The sequence below is a fragment of the Octopus bimaculoides genome, chromosome 8 (genome assembly GCF_001194135.2).
Source record: "Octopus bimaculoides isolate UCB-OBI-ISO-001 chromosome 8, ASM119413v2, whole genome shotgun sequence".
Taxonomy (NCBI): Eukaryota; Metazoa; Mollusca; class Cephalopoda; order Octopoda; family Octopodidae; genus Octopus; species Octopus bimaculoides.
In genome coordinates, this window is record NC_068988.1 from 957,688 (window position 1) to 969,428 (window position 11,741).

The window sequence follows — 11,741 nt, forward strand, 5'->3', positions numbered from 1 at the left end:
CCACTGAGGTCAGCTTTGCTTCTCATTCTTTCAGGGGTCAATGTAATCAACTGGTCTCTTCCCCAGATTCCAGGCTTTGTACCTTTGGTAGAAAGGATTATTGAGTTTTTGCTTTTTAAGATTCCATTGTTTTGAGATCTATTGAGTCGAGTACATCAAAATCAAATGGAAATTGTGATCCCCGTGCCGGTGGCACATAGAAAGAACCATCCAAACGTGGCCGATGCCAGCACCGCCTTAACTGGCTTCCGTGCTAGTGGCATGTAAAAAAAAGCACCAACCGATCATGACCCATGTTGGTGGAACGTAAAAAGCACCCACTACACTCTCAGAGTGGTTGGTGTTAGGAAGGGCATCCAGCTGTAGAAACACTGCCAGATCAGGCTGGAGCATGGTGCAGCCTCCTGGCTTCCCAGACCCCAGTCGAACCGGCCAACCCATGCCAGCATGGAAAACGGACGTTAAGCGATGATGATTTGACAGAGCTGATTTTTCCATATTGATCTGTCCACTTTTTCATTGAAGTTTATTTTGATTAATTATTTCACATAAACTATCCCATTTACCATCTAATCTTCACTAAATTAATTAATTAATACTGCTTCTTTCTTTTAATTTTTCAGGAAGAAGAATGGGAGAGCTGGGAGTAAAACTTATCATTTTATGTATGTATATAACAATAAATACACCACTATATAACAACTGTGACTGCTTTCGTTGTTTGGAACACTGAAAAACACCTGGCTAATGTATATATTATTTTTACCAGATGATAAACAACTGATCCTTCAATCTAGTTTCTTATTTCTTTACTCCTGAATTCACAAATATTGCTTTTCCATAATAGACTTAAAATGTCATGGCTTTTGGAGATTTCATGAATACTTGACATTTATCATATTCCATATTATTTTTCAGATTTGCATCTCTTTGCATTGAACTCAAACACCTGTGATTCACAATGATCAATATAGATATTGAAAGTAAATGGTTTGATCAGTCTTTAGTACTTATTTCAGACAGAGATACATAGACATTAACATAAATCATTATTGTTAATAGGAAAATTAATTTCGTTGTTTTCCTTGCTTGCTTAATTTGTATAATGCAGAATAGCCATAGATTTTCTTTAGCAAACCACCTGTGTTTTACCTTTTATCATCTTTTTAGCCCAGTTATAGGCAAATTGCAGCCATGCCAAATCAGAGTGGAGTCTGGTGAAGCCTTCCAGCCTTGCCATCCCAGTCAAACCGTCCAACTCATGCCAGCATGGGCAATGGATGCTATATAATGATTATATATATATATATAATGATATATACATAAGTCTACTAGACATCAGTTTTTCTACCGGGATTTTCTATTCATGCATGCACACACAATGGGCTGCTTTGAAATTCACTCACAAGGCATTGGTCAGTATGGAGCTATTGTAGAAGACGCTGGTGCTTTCACTGTTTCCAGTTGCCTGGGTGTACAAGTGCAAGCAGTCAGATACCCTTTTGCCCCCCCTCCCCACACACACACCTATATATATATTCAAGATGCAACAACTGGAGAAATAAGAGAGCTACACGAGCACCAGGGTTGTTCCTCATTTACAGCTGAGTAGACTGTGGCAACATGATATGCAGTGCCTTTGCTCAAGGACACAACATGCAACTCAGTCCTGAAATTGAACTGATGTTATCATGTGTTGAACACCTTAACCACTACTCTACGTGTGTGTGTGTGTGTGTGTGTGTGTGTGTGTGTGTGTGTGTGTGTGTGTGTGTGCATTTACACAGGTGCATGGATGGCAGGTAGATAAATCTGCTGTAAAATCAGATTATTTTGGTTTCAATCTCTCTCTGTTACACTCTTACTTGCTATAGCTTTGTGAAATATAATATTGTGTGTCTGTAAAGGATGGCAGAACAAGTGCATCACGCGTTCAACGTCAGTTACCTCCCTTTAACGACAAAACCTGGAATACTTAAAGGTGGGGCTCCTGTGTGGATTGCAACCACAAGGTTTCTGGTTCAGTCCCACTGAACCACTTTGGATAGATGTCTTCTATTATGGCCCCCAGGCCAACCTTGTGAGTGAATGTGGTAGCTTGTGTGTTCGTCCCCTAACACTGCTTCACAGCTGATGTAACCTAGCAGTCTGACAAAAGAGACCAATAGAATAAGTAACAAAGTTGTAAAAATATAAGTATTGGGTCAGGTTGCTTGACCAAACTCTTCGGAGCAGTGCCCCAGCCTGGCCACATGCCAATGGCTGAAACAAAAGAAAAAAAGAGAGACACATATGTTATATATATGAATGAATATACATTGAGAAAAAGAAATTATACATATGGATCTATATTACATGCAATATTCTGCAGAAACTTTCATGAAACTGAAGAAGAGACAACTGTAAATTACAAAAGCTTGATGCAATGTGGGTGTACACACACACACACACACACACACACGTTGGATAAATCAAGGAGCTTGGTGGGGGTCTGTATGGGTAAGAGATTTTTTTGAAAACAAGCATCAAAAGAGTAGTGACATTGCCATGGGGTTCTCTACACCCCATCCTGGACAGAGACCTTTTGCAGAGTAAAGATGACACAGGAGGGAATTTATAAAAGTCAGCAGTTTTACATCATCTTTGCGAAACTGAGCAGCATCCAGTTTCTCAAAGAGGATGAAGAATAAACTTATTTCCCTTCTGTTATCTTTACCTCAAAGAATAACACAGTTCATGACATTCAATACTCTACTACAGCAATTTCACTCTTAATTTCTCTCTCTCATATATATATATATATATTATACGCATGTGTATAATATTATATGTTGTTCACATGTATGTATGGTAATTGTCATCTTAATATGCATCTCAGATTTAATTTTAAATTTCATAAAAAGTTACCACTTTACAACTCCTTTCAGGAATCTCTATTGTTCAAAGAAATTTGGTCTCAAAATATTTCCTCAGTAATTCTGAAACCATTTTAAGTCTTCAAACTTTGTAACAACTGATTTACCATTAACCATTTTTATTTTGGATTTTTGGAAAATAATTTTTTCTTTTTTTTTAAATTCCAAGAATTAGCAGGTTTCTTACTTGGAATGGTCATGTAACCATCTGGGTGGACACTGTCCATGTAAGCAAGTGACCGATCATAAATGTATAACGGATGTTTAGGGTTGGTATATCTCTGGTCATCGTATGCGTAACAGGGTGGATGTTGTGATTGTGGTTCTTTGTAAAGATACGTGTCAGAAATCGCATCATCATATATAAATTGCTCTGTCATTATTTTATTCTCAAAGATTGTTGGCATCACTTGAGGGTCAACTGGTCGGGATACAGTTCTGGGGAATCTTGACTGAAAACTCTGGGTTCTCAGAGGAAATTTTCTGATGCCATAACTTAAATCATCCATTGAGTAATTTGGTTTAAATCTATCAAATGGACTTCCCCATAAATAATTAGTTTCTCTTGCCAATTTCTCTCTAAACAAGGAATTATTTAATTCATCAAAATTATTTGCATTGCTTTTATTCTCAGCAAATTCTAACCCTTTTGACTGGGCTGACACTTGCCAATTCTTAATATCTTCTTCTGAAATAAAATCTCCAACATAAGATGCTTTGGCGTCAGCATAAATATTCGTGAGTTTTTTCTGATATTTACCTGTCAATGGCAACTTTGAAGAATTATCGTCTCCAGCATCATATATTCTCTGATCTGAACAATGTTTTCCAGACTTATTATTCGTATTAATACTTTCTCTAGAACATTCCTTTCTCTCTGTAGCTAAAGGCTCCAAAACGGTCAGATCTTTGAGATGTGAAAGTTTCTCTTTCTGACAAACTCCTAAAGTAATTCCTTTCTCTTCAAGACCCATTTTCTCCTCTTCGTTATTACATTTCCAATCAATATTGGGTTGTAATCTGCCACTACAGGTACCGGATATCTCACACCCAGAACTGTTTTCACTTTCAGATTCTTCTGATTGGTGCAGACTGTTTCGGCTGTTACCAATATTATTTCCATCAACATCTTTTCTAATTGATTCATTTACACCTTCATTACAGTTATTCCGATTAATTATTGGAATTTGGTCACAACTGACTCGAGGCATTTTCTGTAAACTTGCATCTTCTCTAAAATGTTTCTCAGCAGCCATCGTCGAACCATCTTGTATAAGATCTTTGGTAATATTTCTCTGTCTGGATTTTTCAGAGAAGGCTTGGGTGCTCCCACTGAAACTGGAAGTATGGTGGTCAGATATTCTAGACAAATGGTCCAGTACATCAAGAGCCCAGTCACGATCATCTGTAGTTCCAAAATTTGAAGAATTAACCTCATTATCCTTTTCAACATCCTCATCGTTATCCGCAAGATAATTACTTGATAGATTTACTCTTGCTTTTCTATCAGTTAACGATGTTTCATTTTGCACTTCTTTCGCAGAAATTTTCCCTTCTTGAAAATCCTTAACGTTTTCAGTGTTTTTATCTTCTAAATATTTCACCTTTACCAAATTACAAGCAGCTGTGTCACTTTTCACCTCATCCAGTATATCGTTTGCACTCCGCCACTTTTTCCGATCAAAGAGATCGATGCTGCGTCCAAATTTGAACGGAGAATTAACAAAAGTTTGAATACGAAGTGGGCTTAGTTTGTCTTTTAACTTTGATAAACGGTTTTTATCCATAATGCTTATTGATTGAGATCGACCCAGCTTCAGAGGAGAATTCTTCAACTGTTGAATTGTTAAGGGACTTAAACGGAAAGCTTTGTTTAGTTCTTCGGATTTTATTTTCTCTTTAGGGAGATCTTTAGGAACTTGGGGTCTTCTAGGCTGTTCTTCAATGTCAGATTCACACAAAGAATTTGGAGAACAGCTAATAGGGTCTTCGTTATGATTCAGTGTTTTGGATACAATGGTATTATGGGAATCAGAATCATCAGAATCAGGTTTCTTAAACTCTTGGAATATTTTTGCATCAGTTCCATCTAAATTTTCATGATTTTCCTGAAAACTGTTGGAATATTTCTTCTCTCGTGTTACTTCTGTCTTGCATACCTCCTTAGCAATTCTACCAAAAGATATACCTGCAACTGTTCTCTGTTCTTCATCAATAATTTCTTGGTTCTTTGTCATATTTTCTTTGATTCCTGGAGAAATTGGACTAATTGTGATTCCAGAATGAACGTGTAGGGACATTTTTTTTAATCTAGTCAGGTTTTGAGGAATGTCTTCCTCATTTGTTGTTTGAGATTTTGTAGCCTCAACCTCGGTCAGCTCGTGTGAAGAATCGACTTCCTCGGATGTTGATTGACTCTTCAACGATTCCATTTCTGACTTTAGATTATTTGTTTCAGAATTCAAACAATTGTCCAACGCTTCCAAATGTTTGGCTGCTTTGTCTTCGGCCGATCGAGCATCACCAACCGAATCTGGGAAACTGGAAAGTGAAGTAACAGAGGTTGTGTCCGTATCTGTGTCAGTTGAGTGGGAGGAGTTGAACGGAACCGACAGAGACCGTTCTGGAAGATATGGATGCTTACAACTGAATAGCGGAGACTGATTGCTGTTAGGTGGGACACTAGGAAGCGCAGGTGTTGTCCTGTAAGACGGGCAGATTGCTGCAGCAGATTTTATTGTTTGAGAATCTGGAGGAATGGATAGATTGAAATCAGAATAAACAGTAAATTGTCCACGTGATAAACAACGATCATCGGCAATTGATTGAGTGGCAGTCATTGATCTTTGCCCTTTATTATAATTACAGTTCATACCTGGCATCACTGAAATCTCAGTACTTTGAGCATGCGGGTAGCTCTGGGTTTTACCATGGAAAGTGTAATCAGCTGGAACTGACGCTGGTCTGTTTGAAGACTCACCATATTGGGAGTAACATTCTTGCTCTTTGGGAGATTGATTTGGAATCACAGAAACCGATCTTACAGGAGACATGGTGAGATTTCTTAAAGCTTCTATACTGGTTACTTTATCTGGTGGCACCGACATGGATTGCACTGGTGATATGGTCAGCTGCCGGAAGTCGTAACAATCTGTCTCGGTAGCATTATTAGAACCATAAGTGGTTGACCTGGGTGGAATTTTTCTGAGATTTTTGAAACTCGCTCTGAAGAGATTTTCATTTGGTGGAGCACTTTCAGAACGTCTCGAAGAAATAGTACAATACCTAAAGTCATGATCGACAATTGGTTCTTTTGGGTTATTTTGCCTGGAGAGTACGGTTCGGCCTCGTAAGGACCCGTAATTGGCTGATGGGTTTGGTGGTGCTGACACACATCTCTTGGCAGAGGGTCTGTCACTGTACACAACGTACGTGCGAGCATCGGAGGGTGGTTGCTGCTTGCAGTTGTATTCAGGGTGGACATTAGCTTCGTCATAAACACCACCCTCATGGCAAGGGGAAAAAGCTGAAGAACAAGGATACTGGCTAATGTAATGGCTTGGTCTGTATGGTAATGTGCGATACGGAGCATGGCTAGGCACTTGTTTACAGCTGTGAGGATCTGCAGTGGAGAGATTCCTCAAAGCCTGATTGTCATTTAAAGTGTTTAGATTTTCAAGACTTGTAGCTTTACGTATTTGGTACGATGCTGCATTCTCCATCAAATTACTGTGGGAACAGTTTTCAGCATAGGACATTCTTTTGTGAGAACAATAATTGTTACAATTAGTCATTGGATTGTAACACTGTTGACGATTAAGACAATGAGCTGGCTCATTATAGACTTGATGACATGGAGGTCTTTGAAGGTAACTTTGGTAAGTAAATTCTTCTGAATTAGAACTGTGTACTCTTGGGTTACGTATGTCATAGAATCTCCCAGCATGGTCCCTTGGATAATGACGCAGTTCACAATTTGGCCACGGATGACCTTGCTGAAAGGAACCCGATTTTGGATCTAGAGTCTCTTGGTTTGTGCAATACTGACCTGGATTTAGAACTGGGGACATTTCTTTGTAAGTGGGAGTCTTTATAGCATTCAAATGACGGCGAAAGGAAGACCGTAATCGTGTTAAGGGACCTTCCTTGGTTTTACATTCCATTGGTTTCGTGGTTGGTTGGTAAACACTATTCAAATAGGTGTACTTGGCTGGTTTATTGCCAGGGTCACGATATTTTTCAAGCATTTCAAGATAATGGTCAGATCCTTCCCTGGATTCCTGCCAGTTGTGGTATTGATCAGAAAGATTATCCAATGTCGAAATGGAGGAGGATTTGACATTTTCACTATGATGTCTTGCAAGAGGACGTCTCCCTTTTGTTATATGGCACACTGGAGAAATGGTTACGTTTGGCGTCTGAGATATTTGAGGATAATAATTGGGATGGATTTGCATCTCAGATGTAGCACTCATCAACTGTGCCTTTGATATGCCGTCTTTGAAATCGCCAGATTTATTACATTTCAGTTGGCACCTCAGCGAACCATTTTCTGCATCTTCCTTCCTTTTATATCTATCTACAGTCAAAGAACCGTGCTTTATTTTCCTTTTAATAGATTTGGAACTGTAAGGAGTAACTTCTTCATCAATAACAGACGAGGTAAATATTTTATTTGTGCTAGGTTCGTTCGGTCTTTCAGCGTATGTGGAGTCATCAAATAATGTACCTTGGTTGACAGCAGGGGACACGCTGCCAGAAATACTGGGACTGCTACCATTGCTGGAGAAAAAGTGTATGTTATCACTCATCTTGGAATAACAACCAATTGGATCTTCTCGACAAGGATACACACTCGAAGTATGTCTGATGCTGCTGTCAATTATATGTTTGTTCATTAACGATCGATTGGATGTGAGCGATGATGAAGAAGGCTGTAATGAGAAATAAATCGATATATATAAATATAGACATAATCTCAATATAAACTAATAAAACACTTGTTAATTAACTTTTGTGATGGTAACTTATTAAGTTCTCTCACAGACTTGTGTTAATCTTTTTGTTACCATATTTCTGTAGAAATACACATACTTTATTTCAATTAATTTTGAAAATATTAGTTTCAAATTCTGGCTTTTCATTATATCAAAGCAAAATGCTCACCTTACACTTGTTTTATCAATCCTGAAAGGACAAAAAGCAAAGCTGACGACCATGCTGGAGCACCGCCTTTAGTCGAACAAATCGACCCCAGGACTTATTCTTTGTAAGCCTAGTACTTATTCTATCAATCTCTTTTGCCAAACCGCTAAGTTACGGGGACGTAAACACACCAGCATCGGTTGTCAAGTGATGTTGTGGGGACAGACACACGTACACTTATATGATGGGCTTCTTTCAGTTTCCGTCTACTACATCCACTCACAAGGCTTTAGTTGGCCCAAGGCTATAGTAGAAGACACTTGCCCAAGGTGCCACGCAGTGGGACTGAACCTGGAACCATGTGGTTGGTAAGCAAGCTACTTACCACACAGCCACTCCTGTGCCTACATGAAAGAAAATTACCAGAGAACTTTCATCTAATTCTTCCAAATCTTTCTGTTAAAAGTGTATTGAAACAATTTGTGGGGAATTCTTTTTTTATCACAGCAACTGGTTGCGCACCACAAGGTTTAACAGAATCTACTGAACCAAGCCAGCACGCTTGCAGCATTACCACGAGCAATGGAAAGGCTCAGGCATTGGAAAAGCCAAAGCACCCTCACAGGCATCACCTGACACCTAATGAAGAATAGAGTAAAATAACTTTGTCACTATTAAGCTAAGGTTTGGAACATAACATGAAATTTTAGTGGGAAATTTTAATTTAGATCGCTTTAGAACTAGAAGCTTATATCGTAAAACCAGGAGTGAGGCGGCCACAGGTGGGAGTTTGGTGTCCAAAAGATTAAATTAATACCTTTTCTCGGTGAAAGGAAATATTCTCTATCAGCTTCAAAGGTTGAAAACCAAGAGAACTTTCAATGCGCACAGTCTTTGACAGTAACAGCCAATGTTTTTTTTTTTTTTTTTTTTAGGCAGAATGATTTGAGAAGAATTTCACTGCTATTTCTGGCAGATCATGCAACTGCATAGAGGTCTTCCTAATTGGATTGTTGAGTATTTCATTAGCTTGGTTTGTTAAGCTCAAACTAATTGAGAAAATATCTGGTCAAATATAATATCACAGGTGAATTCTTGCAGACAGTGAAATAAATGAGCTTAGCACTGAAAATGGGAGATGAGGGCCACTACACTGCAACACTTTTTAAACAAAAGAGGAAAGAAACATACATTTGATTTCAAATCTTGGCACAAGGCCAGCAATTTTGAGGGAGAGAGTCAATTACATTGACCCCATCTGGTACTTATTTCATCGACCCTGGAAGGATGAAAGGCAAAGTCAACCTCAGCGGAATTTGAACTCAGAACGTGAAGAGGGATGAAATGCTGCTAATGATTTTGCCCAGCAGGCTAACGAGTCTTGCCTTGGAAAGCAAAATGTATTTGAAAAATTCACGAGTTACCTTGGCTCTTTCTATTCTGGCAATAGTTTTATCTTCGGTTGATGTACAATCCTCTAGGGAATTGTTTTGGTCAGGATGGAAGCAACAATAAAATAAGAGCAAACAGACCACTCCTACAGCAGAAAAAAACAGTAAAATTATATATATGATGGAACAAAAACAATAGAGGACAATAAAACATCTGGACAGACAGGAAAAACAACTATTAGAGGGACAGGAGAAAAATGACAGGTCATTCGTAGCCTTCTTTCATCAGTCAAGTTACCAGATGTCCTTACAGTTTCAGGCAGTTACACTTGAGATCTTCAGTTTGGTTGCCCCCAAAAAAGTCTCAGCTAAGAGCATTAGATTTTTTTGTATATATATATATATATATATAAAGATGTTGGAAATAGCACAATGTATGCAACAATTAGTTATGTATTGTCAAGATCTCATTAAAGATTTGAAGTTTTCATAAATATACATAAAAATATGATGCGTATATAATTTGCCCAACTTCTGACATTAATTTTAAAAAATGAATTATCTTTTGACGAAGATAATAATGATGTTAGCCTGGTGATTACTGTGGAGAAAAATACGACAAATACTTCTGCCTAAAACAACAAAATATGTTATAGTCTTTCAGTCAGTTTTAGAATGACTGGATTATAGAAATCCCTTGAATTTAATTTGTTTAATCCCCTCTTCATTCAGCAGATTTGGGATCAAAAACATTAGAGCAGCCCCTAAAGGCCACTTTGTCATTTGTTTGCAACAAATTTTTAGGAGGAAAAATTCCTGTATTTTAAGCCTTGTAACATTCATGTCTCTCCAAACGAGATTCATAGACTTATTCTATAATGTATCTCTGGCTAAGACAATTTTTATATTCTGTTGAACAGATGAGGAAGCACTACTTGAGAAATACCCAAACATTTTGCATATGTGATGCACTTTTTAGAAATGAAATTTTCCAAGACACATTACAAAAAAAAACAAAACAAAAGGGAGAGAGAATTCACTCAGGTATATCTGTGTGGTAAAGAAGTTTGCTTCTCAACCACATTGTTCCAGGTTCAACACCTTGGACAAGCGTCTTCAGCTATCATCCTGGGCTCAACAGTGTCAACGGGAAAGGGATAGTCAATGCTTTCAACTCCAGTACATGACTGGTACTCCAAAAGGATAACTGGCAAAGTTGACCTTGACTGGATTCAAACAGAGAATAAAGAACTGGTAGGAATTCCACAGAGCATTTTGTCTGATACTCTGCAGATTCTATCAGCTCGTTGCCTAAATAACAACAACAATAATAATAATAATAATGGTTTCAAATTTTGGCACAAGGCCAGAATTTTAAGGGAGGGTTAAGTTGATTACATTGACCCCAGTGTTCAACTGGTACTTATTTTATCAATCCTGAAAGGATGAATGACAAAGCTGACCATGGCAGAATTTGAACTCAGAATGAAACGCCAAACAAAATTCTGCCCAGTGTGCTAACAATTCTGCCAGCTCGCTGCCTTAACCATCGCTTCAAATTTTGGCACAAGGCCAGCAGTTTTGGGGGGAGGAGGTAAGCTGATTACATCAATCCCAGAATGCAACTGGTACTTTATTTTCTCAACTTCAAAAGGATGAAAAACAAAGTTGTTGACCTCAGCAGAATTTGAACTCGGAACATAAAAACAGAGGAAATGCCACTAAGCATTTTACGTGGGGTGCCAACAATTCTGCCAGCTTGCTACTTTAATAACAATAATAATAACAACCAGTGTCTCACCTATGAGAAATCCTGTAAAGACAAGAGCTGTAAACAGCCACTGATATGCTTCCGCGATATCAATTGGAGTCAACAACCAGGCGATAACTGCAAGAGAATTCTCCAGTAAAAGCAGGGCATAAAAGAAGAGCAGGCGCCAGCGGCCAGAACCCTTTTGAATTTGTAAGAAAGAAAAAATGTAGATGAATCCAACGACACAGGAAAGTAACTTGTCTTGCCACCAAACACTGCTTAGTTTTGGTTTCTCAGCAATTATCCACAGACTCATCAACATCCAATGAACTCCTATAGGAAAGAAAAGTTTGGAAGAATAGAAATATTCTTAGTAAATTATTGTGTTTAAAATATGTGTAGAAACTGTACTGATAGATATATATATGCACAAACTATGCATGTGTGTGTGTGTATATACATGAAGACAGGTGTATAAACAACAAATAGATGTATTAGTTTAATGCTTGGGAAGTAAGAAAGTCTTTTACGTTTCGA

At 38.1% G+C, this 11,741-nt stretch overlaps 2 protein-coding genes across 4 annotated transcripts in view; one reads left to right on the forward strand and one right to left on the reverse strand.

Annotated features, from left to right (window-relative positions):
* Positions 1 to 792, forward strand: part of LOC106872629 (BSD domain-containing protein 1) — a 21,136-nt gene extending 20,344 nt beyond the window's left edge. For both annotated transcript variants that reach the window (XM_014919692.2, XM_014919700.2), the window contains one exon: positions 624 to 792. In XM_014919692.2, the coding sequence (XP_014775178.1) occupies positions 624 to 650 (27 nt within the window). In that variant the 3' untranslated portion in view covers positions 651 to 792. The remainder of the gene's footprint in view (positions 1 to 623) is intronic.
* A 991-nt stretch (positions 793 to 1,783) lies between these two features.
* LOC106872646 (uncharacterized) overlaps positions 1,784 to 11,741 on the reverse strand; it is a 46,891-nt gene continuing 36,933 nt past the window's right edge. For both annotated transcript variants that reach the window (XM_052969919.1, XM_014919711.2), the window contains exons 5-7: positions 11,253 to 11,537; positions 9,485 to 9,597; positions 1,784 to 7,849 (exon numbers count right to left, since the gene is read on the reverse strand). In XM_052969919.1, coding sequence (XP_052825879.1) covers positions 3,035 to 7,849; positions 9,485 to 9,597; positions 11,253 to 11,537 — 5,213 coding nt within the window. In that variant the 3' untranslated portion in view covers positions 1,784 to 3,034. The remainder of the gene's footprint in view (positions 7,850 to 9,484; positions 9,598 to 11,252; positions 11,538 to 11,741) is intronic.